This window comes from Salmo trutta, chromosome 9 (assembly GCF_901001165.1).
Source record: "Salmo trutta chromosome 9, fSalTru1.1, whole genome shotgun sequence".
Lineage (NCBI taxonomy): Eukaryota > Metazoa > Chordata > Actinopteri > Salmoniformes > Salmonidae > Salmo > Salmo trutta.
The window spans coordinates 28,976,872-29,002,859 of record NC_042965.1 but is presented as its reverse complement, the minus strand read 5'-3'; the positions used below and the strand labels follow the sequence as shown (position 1 = coordinate 29,002,859).

General features: G+C 43.9%; 1 protein-coding gene across 1 annotated transcript; it reads right to left on the bottom strand.

The window, feature by feature from the left end:
* Positions 1-1,006: 1,006 nt before the first annotated feature.
* On the bottom strand, positions 1,007-25,914 carry LOC115200359 (phosphatidate cytidylyltransferase 2-like). Its single transcript, XM_029763366.1, has 13 exons — positions 25,680-25,914; positions 20,052-20,188; positions 19,492-19,588; positions 18,769-18,866; positions 18,174-18,313; positions 15,176-15,234; positions 14,216-14,298; positions 13,589-13,676; positions 13,387-13,455; positions 13,130-13,282; positions 2,077-2,196; positions 1,790-1,893; positions 1,007-1,382 (listed from the first exon to the last, which is right to left on the bottom strand). The coding sequence occupies exons 1-13, from the start codon at positions 25,740-25,742 to the stop codon at positions 1,259-1,261; spliced, it is 1,335 nt and encodes a 444-aa protein (XP_029619226.1). The 5' UTR covers positions 25,743-25,914; the 3' UTR covers positions 1,007-1,258.
* Between the last annotated feature and the right edge of the window lie 74 nt (positions 25,915-25,988).

The following is a 25,988-nucleotide window of genomic DNA, read 5'->3' as shown; positions in this document are numbered from 1 at the left end:
TTTTGTAACAATAATGACAGTCAATAATCCTGTCAAATCCATAGTGGTGTTTTGCTCCCAATTTAGACAGTCCACTTCCTAGAACGATGTGGCTGGGTGTGAATGAAGCTACAGATGAAGCATGAGTGTCTACAATGGCACCCTGTTCCCTATATCAGGGTTCCCCAACTGGCGGCTCGCTAGCCGAATTTGTCCCATGGGTGAAATTTTTGGGGGGCATAAGACTAAAAACAACGGCAAATCAGTGATTTTAATTTTGGGAATATATGTGATCTTATACAAATGTAAGCAAGGTTTTAAATTATTATGTTTGAGTAAAATATTATATCTGTTTGGACTTCTTGCAGTCAATTTGCAGTCTACAAATTATTTGTAATTATCTTCCGGCCCCCTGACCAGCCGCGGCTGAATCTTGTTGATGATGCCTGGGCACATAGGACTCTGGTCAGAAGTAGTGCACTATGTAGGAAATAGGGTACCATTTGGGGATGCAGCCCATGGTACAGAGACAGAAACACACTGGTATGCAGCATGACGTGCCAATAGCAGAGTGAACCTCTACCGGGTAAACTTCACATTGACTATACAAAACAGGGATATAATGGAAGATTTCAATGTAAAAAGTCAACCACACATATTATGTAATAGGTGGGGCGACAGGGTAGCCTAGTGGTTAGAGCATTGGACTAGTAACCAAAAGGTTGCAAGATCGAATCCCCGAGCTGACAAGGTAAAAACCTGTCGTTCTGCTCCAGAACAATGCAGTTAACCCACTGTTCCTAGGCCGCCATTGAAAATAAGAATTTGTTCTTAACCGACTTGCCTACTTAAATAAAAGGTAAAATAAAAAATTATAAATACAAACAATTATTACGATGAATGAAGCAAATAAAACAGAGGCACGGTGGCAGATGATGAGGACAATACAGTGTGACTATGTTGAGCAGTGCATTAAAACACAAATAAAATATATGTACCATAAAATATTCACACACATGTACACAGATCAAGTGGCATCACTGTGTTATAGATACTATGGCTGACATGAATAGGTAAATGAAACACTGACAAAGGAAAACAGTTTAGGACACACTTTCTTTCATACTATATACACTCCCTCCCTCTCAGTCACACAGAAAATGGAACAACCCAAAGAATTGAGTTACTTTCTTAGATGTGTTCTTGCTCATACGAGCACCACACACCTCCAGGGCTGCTGGTGCCAGGTGCTGCCCTCCTCTCTGTGGCCGTGGGGGCCCTAGGCTACATCCTCCAGCAGACCCCTCTCTATTAGGTGGCTCTTTAAGGAGTTGAAGATGTTGAGCTGCTGGTCCAAGCGCAGGGCTAAAAGCTGCTGGACCACCTTGGCAGGGTTAGGGCCCCTGGAGAGAGATTACACAATGGATTACAGATATACATACAGGGTGACATTTTGACAGCACAAATACAGCTCCACAAAATGTCTGGTTAGTCAATTTGCTTAAGGCTGTACCTCATGTCTTTATGCAATAGGTGGAACATTGCTGCCGTTTGGGCCCATAGGAGAGAGAAGATTACTATCTGAGTCGCTCTGGACAAGATTGTCTGCTAAATGACTAGAATAACATTTTAAAAGTTACATGAATCATATACAGTAACAGCCTTCTCTAGAATCACTTCCTCTTTAGTAATGCATTCTTTTCATCAATCAACACACTGTCAGCCAAAAGCAGTTAAGACTGTGGCTCCTCTCTCTCTATGCACCACTGACTACTCTCTTTATAAACAACGGGGTGTTCTAGAACATTACCTGATGAAGCTGGCGATGTAAACATTGACGAACGTGGCCATGAGGTACTGGCAGTCGAAGCGGTCCATGATGCCACCGTGACCGGGGATGGTGTTGGCAAAGTCCTGGAACAACAACAAAAATATAAATCTTGTGCTTCTCTCCGTGGGCTGATATTTCTGTTCCCCGGGACTGCCGCGCAGCTTTGAGGGAACATTGATCATGAGCACTGCCAACTGAGAGGCCACTCAATTCTAGTGAGTCCACCAGGTCCAGTGATAACAGGAGTCTCTTCTCCTCATACCCACCTTGATCTTAAAGGCCCTCTTGAAGCCGCTGGCAAAGAAGCCTCCGAAGGGTCCCATGAGGGAGGCAAAGGCAGACAGGGAGATGCTGTGAATCTGGAATGGGTAGAGGCGCACTGTGGGCTGGAGAGAGAGAGAGAGAGAGGAAGAGGGAGAGAGAGAAGGGGAAGAAGAGGGAGCGAGAGAGGATGACTACAGTCTCATATACGGTCAAACAGTTTCTTAACAGAGGAGAAACAATGACAAAAGGATATCAAAGCAGACTTCCAGACATGGACCAGCCAGAGGTCAGAAACAGAGACCAGCCAGCCAGATATCAGAAACAGAGTCTAGCCAGCCAGCCAGAGATCAGAAACAGAGACCAGCCAGCCAGAGGTCAGAAACAGAGACCAGCCAGCCAGAGATCAGAAACCAGCCAGAGCTCAGAAACAGAGACCAGCCAGCCAGCCAGAGGTCAGAAACAGAGACCAGCCAGCCAGATATCAGAAACAGAGACCAGCCAGCCAGATATCAGAAACAGAGACCAGCCAGCCAGAGGTCAGAAACAGAGACCAGCCAGCCAGAGGTCAGAAACCAGCCAGCCAGCCAGCCAGAGGTCAGAATCCAGCCAGAGGTCAGAAACAGAGACCAGCCAGCCAGCCAGAGGTCAGAAACAGAGACCAACCAGCCAGCCAGAGACCAGAAACAGAGACCAGCCAGCCAGCCAGAGACCAGAAACAGAGACCAGCCAGCCAGCCAGAGGTCAGAAACAGAGACCAGCCAGCCAGAGGTCAGAAACAGAGACCAGCCAGCCGGAGGTCAGAAACAGAGACCAGCCAGCCGGAGGTCAGAAACAGAGACCAGCCAGCCAGAGATCAGAAACAGAGACCAGCCAGCCAGAGATCAGAAACAGAGACCAGTCAGCCAGAGATCAAAAACCAGCCAAAGATCAGAAACAGCCAGCCAGCCAGAGGTCAGAAACAGATACCAGCCAGCCAGAGGTCAGAAACAGAGACCAGCCAGAGGTCAGAAACAGAGCCCAGCCAGCCAGCAAGAGGTCAGAAACAGAGACCAGCCAGCCAGCCAGAGATCAGAAACAGAGACCAGCAAGCAATCAGCTAGGCTAGGCTTCAGTCAGGGTCTGCTCAAAATCACTTGTAAAACGAGTAATCTCATGCTTTAGTTACACTTCTCCACTCAGTTGCACAGATGAAATATACTATATATACAAAAGTTTGTGGACACGCCTTCAAATTAGTGGATTTGGCTATTTCAGCCACACCGGTTGCTGACAGGTATATGAAATCGAGCACACAGCCATGCAATCTCCATACAAAAACATTGGCAGTAGAATGGCCTTACTGAAGAGCTCAGTGAGACTTTCAATCGTGGCACTGTCATAGGATACCACCTTTCCAGCAAGTCAGTTCGTCAAATTTCTGCGCTGCTAGAGCTGCCACGGTTAACTGGAAGTGCTGTTATTGTGAAGTGGAAACGTCTAGGAGCAACAGCCACGAAGTGGTAGGCCAAACAAGCTCACAGAGTGGAACCACCAAGTGCTGAAGCACGTAGCGCATAAAAATAGTACGTCCTCGGTTGCAACACTAACTACCGAGTTCCAAACTGCCTCTGGAAGCAATGTCAGCACGAGAATGGGAGCTTCATGAAATGGGTTTCCATGGCCGAGCAGTCACACACAATCCTAAGATCACCATGTGCAATGCCAAGCGTCGGATACAGTGGTGTAAAGCTCGCCACCATTGGACTCGCCACCATTTTCAACAGGACAATGACAACACTCCTCCAGGCTGTGTAAGGGCTATTTCACCATTGGAAACGCGTTCTCTGGAGTGATGAATCACGCTTCTGGGGGCTGTTTTTCATGGTTCAGGCTAGGCCCCTTAGTTCCAGTGAGGGGAAATCTCAATGCTACAGCATACAATTACATTCTAGACGATTCTGTGCTTCCAACTTTGTGGCAACAGTTTGGGGAAGGCTCTTTCTTGTTTCAGCATGACAATGCCCCCATGAAGAAAGCGAGGTCCATACAGAAATGGATTGTCGAGATCGGTGTGGAAGAACTTGACTGGCCTGCACAGAGCCCTGACCTCAACCCCATCAAACACCTTTGGGATGAATTGGAACGCCGACTGCGAGCCAGGTCTATTCGCCCAACATCAGTGCCCGACCTTACTAATGCTCCACACATTCATATACAGTTGGTCGGAAGTTTACATACACTTAGGTTGGAGTCATTAAAACTCGTTTTTCAACCACTCCACATATATGTTGTTAACAAACTATAGTTTTGGCAAGTCGATTTGGACATCTACTGTGTGCATGACACAAGTAATTTTTCCAACAATTGTTTACAGACAGATTATTTCAATTATAATTCACTTTATCACAAATCCAGTGGGACAGAAGTTTACATACACTATGCCTTTAAACAGCTTGGAATATTCCAGAAAATTATGTCATGGCTTTAGAAGCTTCTGATAGGCTAATTGACATAATTTGAGTCAATTGGAGATGTACCTGTGGATGTTTGAACAACAGAATGAACTGCTTCTGTTACAACTAGAGCATGATCGTGTTAAACTGGAGCATGATCGTGAGAATGGTCATGTTAAGCTAGAGAATGATCATGTTAAACTGGAGCATGATCGTGAGAATGGTCATGTTAAGCTAGAGAATGATCATGTTAAACTGGAGCATGATCGTGAGAACGATCATGTTAAGCTAGAGAATGATCATGTTAAACTGGAGCATGTTATCATTTATCAGCTGATTAATGAGCCAACCAGGGTCTGTCCTTCTACCCAAATCATAATTGACCTTGTGTTGGTGTTGGATAGATCAAGGATATCAAACAGTAGTGTTGTGAACTATGGGCTCAGTGTGATCATTCCAGTGTGAAAATGATAATTCCATCATTTTCTGTATTAGGAAGGTTCAGAAAACAGTTTGTCATAAATTAATAAAAATTAGGGCTATGAATAATTATAGTGCAGATATGTTTGTTAATTGTTTGAGCAAATTGGACTGGTCTGCTGTATTGAAATGCAATGAGGTGGAGAATGCCTGGGGCCATTTTAAATCATTGTTTTTACATGCTGTAGATAAGCAGGCTCCAATAAAAAAAGGTTACAATTGAGGAAACAACTGAACCATGGATAAATTATAACATTTTAAAGGCAATTAAGCGTAGAAATGAACACTTTCTGGAGTTTAGAAAATCCAGGGCAGAAGATATATTTATAGACTATAAGAAATGAAGTCAACAGGATGATACAGAAGGCCAAGAAAGAATATTTCAATGACAAAATAATTGAAAATAGGAACAATCTGAGTAAATTATGGAAGTGTCTGAAGCTGTTAGGTTATAGTAACAGATTAAAGACCAAAGCTCTCAATCTTAGCTTGGACATAGGAGGAATGGTTACATCAGACAAGACCATGGTTGCAGACAGTCTGAATAGCTATTTTACAACTATAGCTAATACATTAGTTAGCAAGTTACCTAGTCAATCAGGTTGCTATGGGGAGAGTCATGTCCAGCAGTTTTACTCACAGCAGGGGATTCAAGTAGATGATTTTTCATTTGAAAAGGTGTCTGAGTCAACTGTGCTAGAGAGGCTGAAAGAACTTGACTATTCCAAAGCAACTGGCCTTGACAACATTCCTGACAGATTTCTGAAGGATGCCCCTGTGTAACTCACATTGTGAATCTGTCTATTGAACTAGGGTATTTTCCCAGTGAACTAAAACTCGCAAGGGTCATTCCTTTATACAAAAAAGGAAATAAGTTAGATCACGGAAACTATCGGCCTGTCTCAATCCTGTGTGCTTTATCGAAGGTCATGGAAAAGATTATGTTCAAGCAGATTGACAGTTATATTTCCTTGCATAACCTATTCTATGAGCTCCAATCTGGCTTCTGGAAATCCCATTCCACTGACACCTACCTACTATATCTGACTGACCACAAAGGAAGGAAGTAGACGGAGGGAAATTTTGTCGTATGGTTATGTTAGATCTCCAAAAGGCGTTCGATACAGTGGATCATGAGATTCTGTTAATCAAACGAAGAGCCATGGGCTTTAACAATTTAGCAGTAAAATGGGTCAGCTCTTATGTGCAAGAACGAAAACAGATGGTGGATGTGGATGGGACCCTGTCTAAGCCCAAAATCTTGAACTGTGTGGTACCCCAAGGGAGTGTGCTGGGTCCACTTTTATTTCTATTGTAAATTAATGATCTGAAATCTGCCTGTACATGTGAACTTTTCCTATATGCAGATGATTCTGCACTGTATGTTTTCAATAAAGACAAAAATATGGTTGAGAAAGCCCTCAGTGCTGAACTTCTGAATGTCAGTAAATGGCTATATGACAATAAACTGTCCCTTCACCTTGGAAAACAGAGTCCATCTTGTTTGGGTCCAAAGTGAAACTGAGGAAATCCCCAGATTTTAAGGTGGTAGTAGGTGACATAGTAGTCGCAGCAAAATACTCTTAACTTGTCTGGGCTAGGGGGCAGTATTTTCACGGCCGGATAAAAAACATACCCGATTTAAACTGGTTACTACTCTTGCCCAGAAACAAGAATATGCATATTATTAGTAGATTTGAATAGAAAACTCTCTGCAGTTTCTAAAACTGTTTGAATGGTGTCTGTGAGTATAACAGAACTCATATGACAGGCAAAAACCTGAGAAAATTCCAAGCAGGAAGTGGCCTGTCTGCAAATTTGTAGTTCTCCTTTTGCTTCTCTATCGAAACTACAGTATCTCTGGGGTTACGTAGCACTTTCTAAGGCTTCCATTGGCTCTCTAAAGCGTTCAGAAAGCGGATTGAGGCGTCTCCTGTCTCTGGGCAGATAATAGGAGCACAGTTTGTCAGTGGACTGCCTGGTGACTAAGAGATTAGAAATGCGCGTTCACGAGACCTCGTAATTTTTTATTTTGCCCTTTGAATGAATACACTATTGTCCGGTTGGAATATTATCGCTATTTTTCAAGAAAAATACCATAAAAATTGATTTTAAACAGCGTTTGACATGCTTTCGTGACAAAAAAAATCAAAATATTCCATTACCGTACTTAGAAGCATGTCAAACGCTGTTTAAAATCAATTTTTATGCGATTTTTCTCGTAAAATAGCCATAATATTCCAACAGACTCATGTTGAGTTTGCGCGAGAGATATCTTCACAGTTTAATCGCTGGTGTTCCGCCTCTGCGGTTATGACTTTCCAGGGGCTGTGTGATCTGATTATGCTAGAACAATTTAAGGACACAATCCCTGATCGTATATTAACGAACGAAAAGTGAAGACTGTCTCTGAAGCTGCGGTTTTGGCGGACGAGTATGTTTTGACTCACAAAAGTGTTTTTGCAGAGCCCCGTATTCGGAGTGAGTGGGGGAGATTTGGGCCTCGCCCATCGAGATACTCTGGTTCACGGGCAGAGTTTCTTTCAACTAGGGTTGAGAGCCTGTCTCCCGTGGTAAAGCTGACTTCGGTCAAGGGTGTCACTACTGTCAGAGTTCAGGTCATTGGAAAAACTAATGTCCTGTTCTCAGGGCTAAGGCTAAATTCAGTACTCGCACTTACGTTAAACCTAAGCCTACGGCGTTAGCAGCGCCTGTCCCACATCAGTTCACTCCTGTCACTCTGTCTCATGCCCAGGTGCATGTGAAAGTCCATTTTGACCCAGATTATTTACCTTTCATTACCGAGGGTTTTGTGTCAATGTTAGGAAGTAACAACCTAGTGCCAGTGAAGAACCTGAGAGACAGGTGCCTCTGAGTCGTTTGTGTTAGAGTCGGTGTTACCCTTCTCTGCTGAGACTGATTTCAGGGAATAGTGTTTTAGTTAGGGGAATAGGTTTGAATACTCTGTCAGTTCCATTGCATAAACTGATGTTGGATTCTGAACTGGTGAAAGGTGAGGTTGTTGTAGGGGTGCGTCCTTCATTTCCTATTGAGGGTATCGACGTTATCCTTGGGAATAACTTGGCTGGTGAGCGTGTATTGGCTGTCGTGTCCATCTCTAGCGGTTTCCGCTAAGCCGTCATTTGTAGGGATACCCAACGAGAGCACGCAGAGTTTCCCCAGAGGTGTTCTCTGCGTGTACGGTGACGCATTCCATGAGCAGTGGCGACCTGGTCACTGCGCCGGCTAACGATGATGGCCCAAAGAAATCTGTCACTACTTTCCCTGTTATCCCGTTATCTGTGCTCCACTCCGATCTATTCAAGGAGCAATGGGCTGACCCCACATTAGAAGAGTTGCGTGACCAAATTGTGCCCGTGGAACAGTTGGGAGATGTCGCCCATGGCTATTTTCTCCAGGATGATGTTTTGTGGGGGAGGCTATTACTCAGGTTGTTGTACCAGTTAAGCTTTGTGAATTGGTGCTGAAAACTTCCCACAACGATGTTGCTGGACATCTGGGCATGAGGTAAACCTATAATCGCATAATAAGACATTTATTTTGGCCTAGGTTAAAGAGGGATGTTTCTGAGTTCATCAAAACCTGCCACAACTGTCAATTAACTGGTAAACCTAATCAAGCTATTAAGCCAGTACCACTGTTTCCTATTCCCGTACTCAGCCAACCTTTTGAGTATCTGATTACTGACTGTGTTGGTCTGCCTCGCTCTAAGAATGGTAGTAGTTACCTGTTCACTGTGATATCAGACCACTAGGTTTCCTGCTGTCTATCCTCTCCGGTCTATCACCACTAAGTCTGTGCTAAAAGCTTTGACTCGGTTTCTCATTGTTTGGAATCCATAAGCTCATTCAGAGTGACCAAGGATCTAATCTCACCTTCTTGAGGTCTATGATGCATCCTAACCAGAGGATAATGAGATGGTGTTTATTTTTTACAAGCATTCCATCTCGATGTGCGGCACATCAGCGGGACTGATAATGTCATTGCTGACGCGCTCTCTCGTGCGCCCTGTTCCTGCATGTCCATGTGACTGAACACTGTTTATTTTGTGTTTGGTATTGTCCTGCTCTGTCGCTCCTGTCTGTTCTCATTTTCTTCCTTCCTCTTAAAGGTTGCTTCCTGTGCGCAAAGGTTGCTGAGGTCTGGGGAGGACAAGGTTGGCTGGGGCAGTGGGATACCAGTGGGTTGTGGGGGGGGGGGGGGGGGGGGGCAGTGGGTTGGCTGGGGCAGTGGGGTAACCAGGGCAGTATTTTGTTGTGTTTATGTATGATTGGTGTGGTGTTCCAGGGTCCTTGTTGGTCCCCGGTTTTATGGGGGGGGGGGGGACCTGTCTGCTGAAATCTCTCTTTGCTATTGTTTTCCTTACTAGGATGTCGGTGGGCGGAGTTGGGAGGGTCGTCAGCGAAATGGGACACATGGGCCCGGTGTGTCCCGGGATAAATTCACCTTTCCCCATTCATGGAGGAGACTCTCTCCATGCAGACACACTGTTGGATTTTGGTTGTGGCATTTTTGTGGCCGTTTTGTTTGTTTGCTTTGGCACCTTTCAACACCCCTCATTATCACATCTATGCACGCAACCACTCACTTACACTACTGACTACATACACCATTGTTAATTGTATATAGGCTACTTCAGTTAATACCTTTTTTTATTCCTTGATCTCTACGTCGTCTCCCTTTTTGTTAGGGCTTCAATCCAGTTTGTGAGACACAGCACAAACGAGCTATTCAGAGCAAAAAGAAGCGCCCATCAATCTACTCACCGAGTTTATTTGTTTTAAGGAAGGTGATTTACAAAAGCAAACCTTCAATAAGGAACATACTAGCAATACGCTGTTGATAGTCTGCTAAAAGAAAGACCTAGCATTGGTCTTGGCTAGCCTACTGCATATCGATATCATGTCGATATCTCTTTTGGACAATAGAGTGCAACGCAGGAGGTTGGTGGCACCTTAATGAGGGAGGACGGGCTGGTGATAATGGCTGGAGTGGAACAAGTAGAGTGGTATCAAATACATCAAACACATGGCTCATGCCATTCCATTTGCTCCTTTCCGGCCATTATTATGTGCCGTCCTCTCCTCAGCAGCCTGTGCTGTCCTGTGCTGTGCAACAGCAGCCCGCAATTCGGGGCGTTCCTGCATGTGGGCATTCCATCTGCAGGAACACCTTCCCCCTTGAGCATCTCATATGTTTTTCAACAGGACAATGACAACACTCCTCCAGGCTGTGTAAGGGCTATTTAACCAAGAAGAAGAGTGATGGAGTGCTGCATCAGATGACCTGGCCTCCACAATCACCCGACCTCAACCCAATTGAGATGGTTAGGGATGAGTTGGACTGCAGAGTGAAGGAAAAGCAACAAGTGCTCAGCATACTACTTTAAGATTGTTGGAAAACCATTCCAGGTGAAGCTGTTTGAGAGAAAGCCAAAAGTGTGCAAAGTTGTCATCAAGGCAAAGGGTGGCTACTTTGAAGAACCTCAAATATAAAATATCTTGATTTGTTTAAGACTTTTTGGGATACTATATAATCCTATGTATTATTTCATAGTTTGTATTCTATTATTCTACAATGTAGAAAATAGTAAAAAATTAAGAAAAACCCTTGAATGAGTAGGTGTGTCCAAACTTTTGACTGGTACTGTGTGTGTGTGTAAGTCGGAAGTTTACATACACTTAGGTTGGAGTAGTTGGAGTAGTTAAAACTCGTTTTTCAACCACTCCACAAATTTCTTGTTAACAAACTATAGTTTTGGCAAGTCGGTTAGGACATCTACTTTGTGCATGACACAAGTAATCTTTCCAACAATTGTTTACAGACAGATTATTTGTATCACAATTCCAGTGGGTCAGAAGTTTACATACACTAAGTTGACTGTGCCTTTAAACAGCTCGGAAAATTCCAGAAAATGAGGTCATGGCTTTAGAAGCTTCTGATAGGCTAATTGACATAATTTGAGTCAATTGGAGATGTACCTGTGGATGTATTTTAAACCTTCAAACTCTGTGCATCTCTGCTTGACATGGAAAAATCTAAAGAAATCCGCCAAATCCTCAGAAAAAACAAATGAAGACCTCCAAAAGTCTGGTTCATCCTGGGAGCAATTTCCAAATGCCTGAAGGTACCACGTTCATCTGTACAAACAATAGTACGCAGGTTTAAACACCATGGGACCACGCAGCCGTCATACCACTCAGGAAGGAGACGCGTCATGTCTCCTAGAGGTGAACGTACTTCGGTGCAAAAAGTGCGAATCAATCCCAGAACAGCAAAGGACCTTGTGAAGATGCTGGAGGAAACAGGTACAAAAGTATCTATATCCACAGTAAAACGAGTCCTACATCAACATAACCAGAAAGGCCGCTCAGACTACGGTTTGCAACTGCACATGGGAACAAAGATAGTAATTTTTTGGAGAAATGTCATCTGGTCTGATGAAGCAAAAATACAACTGTTTGGCCATAATGACCATTGTTATGTTTGGAGGAAAAGGGGGACGCTTGCAAGCCAAAGAACACCATCCCAACCGTAAAGCATGGGGGTGGCAGCATCATGTTGTGGGGGTGCTTTGCTGCAGGAGGGACTGGTGCACTTCACAAAATAGATGGCCTCATGAGGGAGGAAAATCATGTGGATATATTGAAGCAATATCTCAAGACATCAGTCAGGAAGTTAAAGCTTGGTCACAAATGGGTCTTCCAAATGGACAATGACCCCAAGCATACTTCCAAAGTTGTGGCAAAATGGCTTAAGGACATTAAAGTCAAGGTATTTGAGTGGCCATCACAACACCCTGACCTCAATCCTATACAACATTTGTGGGCAGAACTGAAAAAGCATGTGCAAGCAAGGAGGCCTACAAACCTGACTCAGTTACACCAGCTCTGTCAGGAGGAATGGGCCAAAATTGAACAGAGGAAACCCTGTTCAACTGACGACCGCTGTCAGCCTGCAGGCACCCGGGCCGCCACAAGGAGTCCCTAGATTGCGATGAGCCAAGTAAAGGCCCCCGGCCAAACCCTCCCCTAACCCGGACAACACTGGGCCAATTGTGCGATGCCCTATTGGACTGCGGGTCACGGCCGGATGTGACACAAACAGGGTCTGTAGTGACGCCTCAAGCACTGCGATGCTGCGCCACTTAGGTAGGCCGGCAGACTTTTTTCTAACTAGAGAATTGAACATATGCGTAGTTAATTTAAGTGGAAAAAGTACTCAGCTGAAAATTACTCTGTAATCAGCTGTATAGCCGACAGCCGGCTAGTGGAAAATACTGTCAAAGACCAGAAACAGAGACCCACCAACCAGCAAGAGATCAGAAACAGAGCCCCGCCAGCCAGCAAGAGATCAGAAACAGAGCCCCGCCAGCCAGCAAGAGATCAGAAACAGAGACCCACCAACCAGCAAGAGATCAGAAACAGAGCCCCGCCAGCCAGCAAGAGATCAGAAACAGAGCCCCGCCAGGCAGCAAGAGATCAGAAACAGAGCCCCGCCAGGCAGCAAGAGATCAGAAACAGAGCCCCGCCAGGCAGCAAGAGATCAGAAACAGAGCCCCGCCAGGCAGCAAGAGATCAGAAACAGAGCCCCGCCAGCCAGCAAGAGATCAGAAACAGAGCCCCGCCAGGCAGCAAGAGATCAGAAACAGAGCCCCGCCAGGCAGCAAGAGATCAGAAACAGAGCCCCGCCAGGCAGCAAGAGATCAGAAACAGAGCTCCGCCAGGCAGCAAGAGATCAGAAACAGAGCCCCGCCAGCCAGCAAGAGATCAGAAACAGAGCCCCGCCAGCCAGCAAGAGATCAGAAACAGAGACCCACCAGCCAGCAAGAGATCAGAAACAGAGACCCACCAGCCAGACAAAGATCAAAAACCTGCCAGCCAGCGTTCAGAAACAGAGACCCACCAGCCAGCCAGAGATCAAAAACAGAGACCTGCCAGCCAGAGACCAGAAACAGAGACCCACCAGCCAGCCAGAGAGACAGATCAGAAACCTGCCAGCGATCAATCAGAGAACTGCTAGCGATCAATCAGAAACAGACCCACCTGCCAGCCAGAAAGACAGATCAGAAACAGAGACCAGCCAGCCACACAATCAAACAGAGGGGACAGATCCGACTCACCCATCCAGTGAGGGACTCGAGGGTGGCCGGCAGGGCATAGTCCTGTAGCTGGAACAGATCAGAGGGCACACAGTCCACCTCAAAACTGTTATGGTCGCTGTTGAACTCCACTGGACACACAAAGAAGCTGTAGCCTGCCATCACATAAGACAACTGGAAAGAGAGAGAGAGAGAGGGACAGAAGCAGAGAATAAAATAATAAGACTTGTGGGGAATTTGAATGGAAACTTTTGCAGTTAGCTATGGCCGTGTCTTACCAGGATCCCAAACACAACAGTAGAAAAGAATCCGCCGATGAAGCCTTCCCAGGTCTTCTTAGGAGACAGCTGTAGAGTACACAATCAGGATGTTGACACAGTACAGGGTGTTACCAATGGTATCCTTTGAACCAAATGTCAAATAAATGATCCAAACTTCAGAAAATGCTACATACAGTAGTGGTGTAACAGTCTTGCTAACCTTAATGAGTGGAGTACGTCCAAAGAAGAAGCCAAACATGTAGGCCATGATGTCATTGCAGATCACACAGGAGATGGGCACGATGAACCTAGACCGAGAAGGAGAGAGGTACTGGTATCAACACCTGGGGTGTATTCAGTGGGGTGTATAAAGCAGACATGAGTATTTACTCTGAAGAGACAGAGCAGGTCTCTTCAACACAGTACATTTCTGTCTGAACGTTCTGATTCAGATCTAGACCACCCTAATGCACTTGTCATTTGCATCACATGGTTGTAGGACAGGTCGTAATTACATCAGATAGACTTTTCAACCTGCAATAAGTCCTCCCATTGTACAGCATGGAGACAGTGGGCTAAGTGAAGACACTCCCATGCATTAACCTCTGACAGAACAGATCCACTGGGTGTGTCCCAAATTACACCCTATTCCCTATATAGTATACTACTTTTGACCATGGTCCACAGGGCACTGATCAAAAGTAGTGCCCTATATAGGGAATAGAGTGCCATTTAGGTCACAACCAATGTCTGACTGAATTTTCCCTCTGATTGAATTTGAGTGAGTGAGTGAGTGAGTGAGTGAGTGAGTGAGTGAGTGAGTGAGTGACAGAGAGACATTTCTTACCAGATCATTCCCTCAAACAGGTTGTGGATGATGAGGTGGGACTGGGTCACTACGATCAGCAGAGTTACATGAGTCCAGCCAAACTGACAGGAAGGAAGGAAATTCATTTTCAGAAAGCTTAATTGTCCCAACATTTTTAATAAGTGATAAAGGAACATAGCTACCCCAAAATGGCCAGAACACTGCAGTATATTTAAGTAATAAGACCTGAGGAGGTGTGGTATATGGCCAATATACCACAACTAAGGGCTGTTCTTATGCACAACGCAACGTGGAGTGCCTGGATACAGCCCTTAGCCATGGAATATTGGCCATATACCACAAACCCTTGAGGTGCCTTATTGCTATTATAAACTGGTTACCAATGTAAATAGAACAGTAATTTCTTGTCATACCTGTGGTATAGTCTGATATAACATGGCTTTTAGCATTCAGGGCTCGAACCACTCAGTTTATAATTACTCATAGCACCCTTTGTTTATAATTTAGCATTAATGCTGTAAATGGCATTTTGCCCAGAACAATCCTTACTGATAACAGGGCAATGATGACCAAGTTTTCTTTGCAACAACACAAGCATATCCTTGAGGAGTGCTAAGCCCTCAGCCCAGTCAGTGTGACATTTTGTCCACAACACTGAGTACATGAGTTTTACTGCAGTATGCGGTGCTCTCAGTGATGTGTTACTGCAGTGTGTGTTTCCTAGCAGCGCTCAGCAATGTCACTGCCCTACATGGTCAATCCAGAGCCCAGAACAGAGCCACAGACGGTCTGTGTGTGTGTGTGTGTGTGTGTGTTTGTGTGTTTGACAAAGGCAGCAGCAGCAGCAGATAGATGAGGCCCCTAGCCCTATATCCTGGAGAGGACCCAGATCACTGCTGGTAGGATTCTATGTTTCTGGGCCAGGCCCCTTCAATAATGAAGTAGCAGCCCAGAGGGTTCATAATACAGTACACACACCATATAGAACTGCAGGCGATAGTGTTTCTTCACCAGGCTCAGCACGAACATGCAGAAACCTGCACCACAGAGAACAGAGGAAACAAGTCAACAAAGAGTAAATCCATTTGAATTCAATCTCTTTTTCACAGCACCCCTTTTGATTTGAACGAAACCTTCCATACATATCTTCCCATTGTACAAGTGGTCAGAAAGTGACGTTTTGGACCTGAATGCCAAAACATTACAGAGATAAAAGGTGCTGAAAGTTGACCCATTTTGCATACCCCACCATACCATGACACATCCATGTCTTCATCACTGGAAAAGATAAACGGTTGAGATTTATACAATTTAAAATCTTACAAACAGAGTTGTCAAACTACTTTCTAATTTCTGGGCAAAAAATATTTTTATAAAAATTATGTCATTTAAGTTTGATTTTCTAATATTTTTCATTTTCACATGTTGTAGCTTAGACCTTATTTGACATCATCTAAGGTTTTAGTGTTGTGCCCACCATCAGTTGAGACAACATGCTCTTGAATACAGGGTGGGTGTCATGTTTTGGCTGATAAAATTTCAAATGTATTCCCATTTTTACTTTCAAACGATACCACAAAGATGGGTTGAGGTCCACACATCAGATAATGTTGACTTGGATGGGAATATCGGTTGTTTTAAATAATACAGTCAATCCTATTGAAATCATAGAAATATAGATAATAGAATAGACATGACCATTTAAGTTGACATTCGACGTTGGGTGGATTGGCGGTCATCTGTGTGGTAGTAATTAAAAGTTCAAATTTCAATGGTGTACCAGCTAAATTGCAATGGTCGACAGGTAAAGGTCAATTCTAAGAATTATATTTCTATAATTGAAATGACACCCACCGTATTCAAGAGCATGTTATGTCTCAACCGATGGCGGGGAAAACATAAAAACCTCAGATGATACAAAATAGGGTCTAAGCTACAACATACTGTATGAGAATATGAAAACAATCTGAGGTCATACGTTTTTAAATAATTTACATTAAATGTTTAAAAATTACAATTATTAAAAATAAATGTTTTCTTTCAAGAAATAATAAAATAGTTTGATATCATTTTTAAGCTTACGGTGTTGTCAAACTCAACCATTTATCTTTTCCAGTGATGAAGACATGGATGTCTCATGGTATGGTAGGGTATGCAAAATGGGTCAACTTTGAGCACCTTTATCTCCTGAATGTTTTGGCATTCAGGTCCAAACGGTCACTTTCTGACCACTTCTTCCATGGGCAAACATGAATGAAAAGTTTAGTTTAATTCAAAAGGGATGCTGTCAAAAAGTGATTGAATTCAAATGGATTTACCCCAAAGCATTTTTGGGTCAGACTGTTTTAGAAGCTATTATTGTCATTCTTTGCTTTAAAACTGAGGACCAGCAACTGCATCCTTGTAATCATCCTAGCCATGTTCAATCAAACTCAATCACAATCTCTAGTGACATAAATGATGATTTGGTTTTGGGTTCAGAGGTTAAACGCCTGCTAAAGTCAGTAACAGATAAAAACACATTCACATGAATGCGCTGCGTGTAACTCTTGATTTCTTACACTTCCAAGAATTATATCAATCCCCAAGGCTGTATCAAAGCAGAGTAAGAAGACACCCTTGTGAGTAAAATGCTTTTATTGAATCTAACAAATTAGATAAAGCAGTCAGGCCAATAATTCAGTTAGGACAATTTGGACACCAGAATATTTCTACATCCATCCAATCCACATCAATTTGTTACATATGCTTCATCAGAGCACCACAATGCTAGCCTGGTACCAGATCAGTTTGTGCTGTCTTGCCAACTTCTATGGTCATTGTAGTCACTGTATTATACTTCTGCTAAATTGTTTATTCTATTCTACTGAGTCATTTACTTTATGTTCGTATATCATCTTTCATTATTTCTTATTGTTGTTGCATTGTCAAGAAGGAACCTGCAAGTGAGCATTTTGTTGGACGGTGTATACCATATGTGCATCCCGCACATACGACTAATAAAACTTGAAACTTGGCCTGATGAACAGATCTGGAACCAGGCTAGAACAAAGCACACAGTGTTCTGATTTGTCTTTATATAATTACTTATAGATTCTGTGAAACTCAGCTCCTTCTACATTATCTGTCACTGGGGACACGGCCCTATTACCTTAAAAGAGATGGCCCTATTACCTTAAAAGAGATGGCCCTATTACCTTAAAAGAGATGGCCCTACTACCTTAAAAGAGATGGCCCTATTACCTTAAAAGAGATGGCCCTACTACCTTAAAAGAGATGGCCCTATTACCTTAAAAGAGATGGCCCTATTACCTTAAAAGAGATGGCCCTACTACCTTAAAAGAGATGGCCCTACTACCTTAAAAGAGATGGCCCTACTACCTTAAAAGAGATGGCCCTATTACCTTTAGTCTTTCCCTGCCAACACTTCTCCAGTAAACACCCTGCCCCCGTTTTGAAATGCACCCTAAAGGAGGTATGAACGAAGGAGGGATGGATGGGTATTAACTTTCCTCTTTCACCTTGAGGAACAAAGTCGAGGTATGATCATACAGTCACACAGAAACAGCAGACGTTTAGCGAGTGCTACCTTCACCACATCCTGCTGCCATGAACGGCCACTGCTGCACTGGTTGACTGAAAGAGGGAGGGTGTGGCACAGTGGAGTTTCCTTCTGAAGCTTTTAGAATCTTTTAAAAACTTGTACCAAACCCTTTGTCAGGTAAAAACTGATTATAAATTAAGAAGCTCCAACTAAAACAACACTAAACGTTCAAAAGAGGACTCCCCTTTCTCCCTCCCTCACTTGCTCTCCCTGGCTCTGTCTCACTCTCAATACTCTAAAATGGCTTCTTTATCACCAATAGAGAAAAGCACTAGATAGGTTTCCATCTGTCCTTTCCAGGTCAGTGATAATGAAGGAAAAGACATGAAAAAAGGAAGTTAGTCAGAACTTTTGAGACAGCCTGCATCTCACCTGTGAGGTACAGAGCGAAGGAGATGAGGCGGTGGTATTTGCTGAGGATGCGCAGCGGCTCCTCCCTCTGCACCAGATTGAAGAAGTAGTCTGTCACCGTCTCTCCATAGAAGAAGTAGTTTACACAGAGCAGGAAGTACCTGACAGGGGGAGGAGGAGAGGAGGGGAGGGAGAGGAGGAAGATGAAGGGAGGAGGGGAGCAAGGGGTGAGGTCAGAACTGTTACAACAGACTGAACATTCACTATGCACCCTTTCCTGGAAAACCTGGAGCAATGGTGAACTTTTGGAGATGCAATGTTCAAGTTATGAAGAAATGTACAAGTTATGATGTTTTATAATAACTAAAGAGTTTTTACACCAGAGCTAACATACTACAAATAGCATCACCACTACATGTAACATGATGTAGTATCTCTCTGCTGAGAAATAATCTAGATGAACACTTTAAACTGGGTAAACATCATACCAACAAACCTCAGGAAGTCTGCAATGAAATAAAATGTGCAACTCATTATCTCGGGTCAACAAACAGTTAGTTGCAGTATAACATTAAACACAGAGATAAAATTGTGTGTGTGCGCACGCGCATCTCACCAACTCAACGTTCTGAACCAGGGCAGGTGGTAGGAGTGGTACACACTGTAACCGATGTGGATGATCTCCTGGAAGCATTTGATCTGCACACACAGCACCTGTAGAGAAAGATGTTCCATTATTACTTTGAACAGGTCTGTAATAAATGACTGAGGTTTGCCATTGACTGTCTGGGTTTTGGTATCAACTACATGGTATTCCCTACCACACTTCACATTTGATATCACCCTGACAACAGTATCTGGATCGGTCTGTATGATTCCTTGTTGCTCAATACCATCTCATTTAATCAGACATTTTGGTTCAATGTTCTTGTGTTGTGACTCTATAAAGAGTTTTTGTGTTCTCTGTTCACTTCCTGCAGCAAGCTTTCTCCCTCCCAGCAGGTAGTCCAGCAGAGCAGTAAAGCAGAGAAGAATCTGTTATTTCCACTGAGCTACACTCTGAGCCTAAATCCATTAAGGACAGACAGACAGACAGACAGCCGGCCCCAATTCAATCCCTTACCCTCTCTTTCATCCTAAACTTTTGTTTCTGCAGATCTGTAAGGTATGTACGCAATATGGTGGAAGCTCCCTCACTGGACTGCGTATACCTATCCTGAGTTTGCAGATCTGGTAAAAGAGGGGTTCGGAACAAGGGGGACGTGTAGGGAGCGATTTGGGATCGGCTAACAAACTGACTGACAGAAGGCTTAGGGAAAGGAGGATGAGGATCACTCACAATCAGCATGAGCACCATGGGGCCCAGGTAGATGATGATGAAGAAGAAGGAGATCATGGCCAGAGTCAGGATCCCTCGCACCCACCAGTTCTTCCATCTGAGAACACACACACAGTTAATCCCCAGATACAGTGTGTAATGAAAAGGTGAACAATAAGCATCCATATCAGTTGTCTGTGTGCCCAAATGAACTGCTGGTCAATACATTCCTGAAGAATGTCAATATAGGCCTACACAGATCAATAGTTATATTGAGCATAGCAGATGGTATTTCATTAGCATTCAATAATCCATGTCTGAATAACAGGATGTTGTTAGGATGGAGGAGCAAACCGAAGATAGTAAATAAAAAAATCTAGATGTTGGTTGTGTCCCAAATGGCACTCTATTCCCTATAGGCCTAGTGGCACTACTTTTGACCAGAGACTTATGGGACGCAAATATTACGTTTTGTGAATAGGTGATATTTCCCTTGTTCCAAACAATGGCCAAACCGGAGGTTGTGATTACCATAAGAATATAGTCAATGAAAAAAATATATATATGTTGAAAGTGTTTACCGTGAGGACAGTCCAGAGAGGGCTTTGTTGAGGACCTCAGGGGTGTCATCAGCAGGGACAGGCACCTCCGGGAGCCCTGTATCAGGCTTGGTCTCACTTTCAGACACCCCCTCTGCTTTCCCCTCATTCTCAGATCCCTACAGAGAGAGAAAGAGAGAGGGCGGGGAGAGAGAGAGAGGGGAGACAGAGGGGGGAGACAGAGAGACAGACACAGATATAGAGTGAGTCATACAATGTAAACAAACACAGCTAGCCTCCTATGAGGAATGCTCCCCCACTTCCTTTCCGGGTCTATTTTATGTCAGTGAACAACAACATCGTGAGAGCAAGCTTGTAGTGCTTTTCCGCTTTGGCGTTAGGATATTCTGTCTGATAAATATACGGCTGATGGTGACAGAGTAATCAACATATTTCACGGTGTCTGCCCCCTTGATACTCTCTGAAAGCGGATGACCCTCTGCTTTTCCATGGCAACAAAATGTGTCATTAGACATTGCAGACTGCTGTGACGTCATCGTTGTCTCTCCCCCCTAGCGCTACGAACATTGCACTGTTGTGTCACCTAACCTTCTATTAACACAACAGATAGCGGTTAGCCTACACTCTGCCTTTCTTGGTTGTCTACACACATACCGTACACACACATATAGCAGTAGGCCTAGCTATCAAGCTGATGGAACCCCCAGGCTTTCTGGTTCCCATTTCCTATCAGGCAGGATGCCCTGGATAAAAATAGCCCCTCCTCCCACTCCTGCTACTAAAGAGACCCCTTTCATGTTCCCTGGGAGGCAAGAAGCAGCACTACACTACCCACACCTCGTTTTGTTTTTGTCTCTGGTCACATTATCAGAATCAAGAGATTCATTCAACCATGTTAAATAAGTAATGTAGGCCTATGCGATTTCCTTCTACCTTATCTTATGACCTACGCTACCACAATAATAAACATGCACATGCAGTCATACATACTATACACAACAAACAAGGGTCAGTGCTCTCCAGGATCCTTGGGATGTCCCTAACCTTACCCCATTGAAATGTAAAAGGTTAGGGTAGGGGTTAACGTCAGAGATGGGACATCCCAAGGTTTCCGTTTAGCACTGACCAACAAACATGCCATTTCCCCTGGGTATAAATAGGCTGGATCTATTTTCCAGTGTCCTTAGGCTGTCACATTTTGACTGATATACCCATTCTTCAAACTTTCTGAGAGCAAACCGAGTCAACTTTGGCTCATATGATTTCAACTCAAAAACATTTTGTAGGCACAAGACAGAGACACTAAGTTCTCCATGGAGAACTGATGATTCATCTGCAGGCAGGGTCCTTCTACAGTGATGTCTGAAAGAATCAAACCACAGAGCGCCACGGCCCTATACCACCAGCACAACACAGCTGCATGATGAAACCTGCCTAACCGAACGTAGCAGGAGTAGACAGACGCCAGAGCGGAGTCGTCAACCAGAAACATCCGGTTTCTGCCAATGTCGCTAAGGGGGGCACCAGCCTGACAATCACTGATCAAAAACCAAGACGCAAGGCCTACATTCTGAGGCGAGAATGCAAGTCAAAGTGGACTTGGAGGGGGGAACACAGCATGTCTTTTAAGGACCCTGAAACTAGTAAAGCCCCACAGTGGAGCCTGTGTGATGGATGCGGAGAGAACAGGCAACACAACAAAGCAGCTGGACACTTTCAATTAGAGCTCATAAAAGGCACTTGACTTTAAAATGTAGGGCTGCACAGACCGGTTTGGGTTTTTACTTTACCTTTTATAATGGTATTTGAATGTTTGGTTTGTTAAATGTGATACGCCGTGTGTAACGTCCATTTTTATAGAAAACTCCGCTAAGTGAGTCATCTCTCGCCGCGCTCCCTCTCCATGCTGCTTTCCACACAGACCTATCCCCGCCCGTCACTCAAAGACCGCATTTATTGTTGCTCAACCACGAGACACTTGCGTTCAGTCTTCATGGTTAACGCAGCATATGAAACAATGTTGATGACTACGATGCGGTTTTCACTTTGCTTCTGTAACAGTATTGCTTCCGTCCCTCTCCTCGCCCCTATCTGGGCTTGAACCAGGGACCCTCTGCCCACAACAATTGACACCCTCGAAGCATCGTTACCCATCGCTCCACAAAAACCAAACTCACTAAAGGTGGCAGTAATAAAGCCTCTCTTGAAAAAGCCAAACCTTGACCCAGAAAATATAAACTATCGGCCTATATCGAATTTTCCATTCCTCTCAAATTCTTTTGAAAAAGCTGGTCTACACGGACAAGTTCTGGCCTGGTTTAGATCTTATCTGTCGGAAAGATATCAGTTTGTCTCTGTGAATGGTTTGTCCTCTGACAAATCAACTGTACATTTCGGTGTTCCTCAAGGTTCCGTTTTAGGACCACTATTGTTTTCACTATATATTTTACCTCTTGGGGATGTTATTCGAAAACATAATGTTAACTTTCACTGCTATGCGGATGACACACAGCTGTACATTTCAATGAAACATGGTGAAGCCCCAAAATTGCCCTCGCTAGAAGCCTGTGTTTCAGACATAAGGAAGTGGGTGGCTGCAAACTTTCTACTTTTAAACTTGGACAAAACAGAGATGCTTGTTCTAGGTCCCAAGAAACAAAGAGATCTTCTGTTGAATCTGACAATTAATCTTGATGGTTGTACAGTTGTCTCAAATAAAACTGTGAAGGACCTCGGCGTTACTCTGGACCCTGATCTCTCTTTTGACGAACATATCAAGACTGTTTCAAGGACAGCTTTTTTCCATCTACAAAACATTGCAAAAATCAGAAACTTTCTGTCCAAAAATTAAGCAGAAAAAATAATCCATGCTTTTGTCACTTCTAGGTTAGACTACAGCAATGCTCTACTTTCCGGCTACCCGGATTAAGCACTAAATAAACTTCAGTTAGTGCTAAATACGGCTGCTAGAATCCTGACTAGAACCAAAGAAATTTATCATATTACTCCAGTGCTAGCCTCCCTACACTGGCTTTCTGTTAAAGCAAGGGCTGATTTCAAGGTTTTACTGCTAACCTACAAAGCATTACCTGTGCTTGCTCCTACCTATCTTTCCGATTTGGTCCTGCCGTACATACGTACGCTACGGTCACAAGACGCAGGCCTCCTAATTGTCCCTAGAATTTCTAAGCAAACAGCTGCAGGTAGGGCTTTCTCCTTTAGAGCTCAATTTTTATGGAATGGTCTGCCTACCCATGTGAGAGACGCAGACTCGGTCTCAACCTTTAAGTCTGTACTGAAGACTCATCTCTTCAGTAGGTCATATGATTGAGTGTAGTCTGGCCCAGGAGTGTGAAGGTGAACGGAAAGGCTCTGGAGCAACGAACCGCCCTTGCTGTCTCTGCCTGGCCGGTTCCCCTCTCTCCACTGGGATTCTCTGCCTCTAACCCTATTACAGGGGCTGAGTCACTGGCTTACTGGTGCTCTTCCATGCCGTCCCTAGGAGGGGTGCGTCACTTAAGTGGGTTTAGTCACTGACGTGGTCTTCCTGTCTGGGTTGGCGCCCCCCCTTGGGTTGTGCCGTGGCGGAGATCTTTGTGGGCTATACTTGGCCTTGTCTCAGGATGGTAAGTCGATGGTTGAAGATATTCCTCTAGTGATGTGGGGGCTGTGCTTTGGAAAAGTGGGTGGGGTTATATCCTGCCTGTTTGGCCCTGTCAGAGGGCATCATCGGATGGAGCCACAGTGTCTCCTGACCCCTCCTGTCTCAGCCTCCAGTATTTATGCTGCAGTAGTTTATGTGTCGGGGGGCTAGGGTCAGTCTGTTATATCTGGAGTATTTCTCCTGTCTTATGCGGTGTCCTGTGTGAATTTAAGTATACTCTCTCTAATTCTCTCTCTTTCTTTCTCTCTCGGAGGACCTGAGCCCTAGGACCATGCCTCAGGATTACCTGGCATGATGACTCCTTGCTGTCCCCAGTCCACCTGGCCGTGCTGCTGCTCCAGTTTCAACTGTTCTGCCTGCGGCTATGGAACCCTGACCTGTTCACTGGACGTGCTACCTGTCCCAGACCTGCTGTTTTCAACTCTCTAGAGACAGCAGGAGCGGTAGAGATACTCTCAATGATCGGCTATGAAAAGCCAACTGACATTTACTCTTGAGGTGCTGACTTGTTGCACCCTCGACAACTACTGTGATGATTATTATTATTATTTGACCATGCTGGTCATTTATGAACATTTGAACATCTTGGCCATGTTCTGTTATAATCTCCACCCGGCACAGCCAGAAGAGGACTGGCCACCCCTCATAGCCTGGTTCCTCTCTTGGTTTCTTCCTAGGTTTTGGCCTTTCTAGGGAGTTTTTCCTAACCACTGTGCTTCTACACCTGCATTGCTTGCTGTTTGGGGTTTTAGGCTGGGTTTCTGTACAGCACTTTGAGATATCAGCTGATGTAAGAAGGGCTATATAAATACATTTGATTTACCCTGTCACAATAACTCCTCCCTGGCATTTTAATTTGTTGTCATATCAAACAACACTGTATTCAAAGTGCCCACTATTATCTTCTAACTATAGAATAATAACACATTTTTCCATGATTCCAACAGTTTAAACTAAATCGCAAGTCAAATCGCAATTAACATTTGGTTAAATATAAGGCCTCGATTCTTTTCCAATATCGTGCAACCCTACGTGGCAGTGTGGAAATGATCTCAAATGAGTGCAGGAAATGCAGAAATTGATCAAAATGCATTAAATTATTTGGGGTTGAAGTTTAATTGAACAGTATAAAACAATCAGAATGGAGAGAGACCTGTTAAAATAACTTTGAATGTATGTGTTGCCACCCACTACTCAAAGCAAATATATAACTTTTATTATCCAAAACATAAAATACCATCATTTGATATTTTGGCCATATTGCCCATCCCTAATTTAATGTAAAGTAATTCTTTTTTTAAATTCGAAACAGCCCACAATGCATACTAGCTATAAATTGAGGCAGTGATGGTGATCTGTCTGTATTTGTATGTGGCTTCCTGCAGAGTTGATTGGCCATGGCCATTTCAATTCAGCCTACCTCATGAGTTGAAATCCAACTCATACGTTTGAAAACTAGCCAGAGCTTAGACTAATACATATATTTAGTTAATTGAATAGATACATCTACTTAAAAAGTTAGTTGCCCTGTCCACACAGTAAATGCACAACGCCCATTTTCAGTTCAGTTGACGGGGGAGTAGGCAGAGAGGAATAGCTATACTTCTTGTTACTTTCAATGACACCCTAGAGACAAGGGTTAGATATAGATAGCTAGTTAACCACTAATGGTATCTTGTAAATGTGTGCCATTCATGCCAGATCTAATGTTAGCAGCAAATCAGCATACACTTTGTTAGCGTACTAGCTATGTTTTGCTAGCAAGCAAACTAGCGCTAATTAAATTGTAACGTTAGACGTGGCTGGCTAACTAGCTTGCCTTGTACGCTATTACAGCTAACTAAATAATACTTATCATTATTCTAGTCACAATCATAATTTGTGGCGTGATGTCCCATCTAGTGGGTCTTTCTTGCCTTGGCTAGCTAACGGGTTTATTCCAAATGGCAGTCCATAACCACTCCGTAGTACCGTAGGCTAGCTACCTTGTCTTCGGATTGTTGATATAGGTCGTTTTCAGTCGTTCCGCGGTGCCGTAGCTCTGTCATTTCTGCAACTCGTGTCCCAGCTACGACAGAGGGTGAGTGTATGTGACACAGGGTTGTTACAGTTTACCACCTAGCTTGCTAAACAACAAAATACGACGGTTTCGTTCGACATAAATTATGCTTTCTTGTTAACCCCAGATGATTCACGTCCCTCTCACTGGGTTTCCACTAGATATTACAGCCACAAAATCAAAATGTAATTGTCTATATCGTAACAATTTATGAAAACAAAACTGTGCAGTTTGG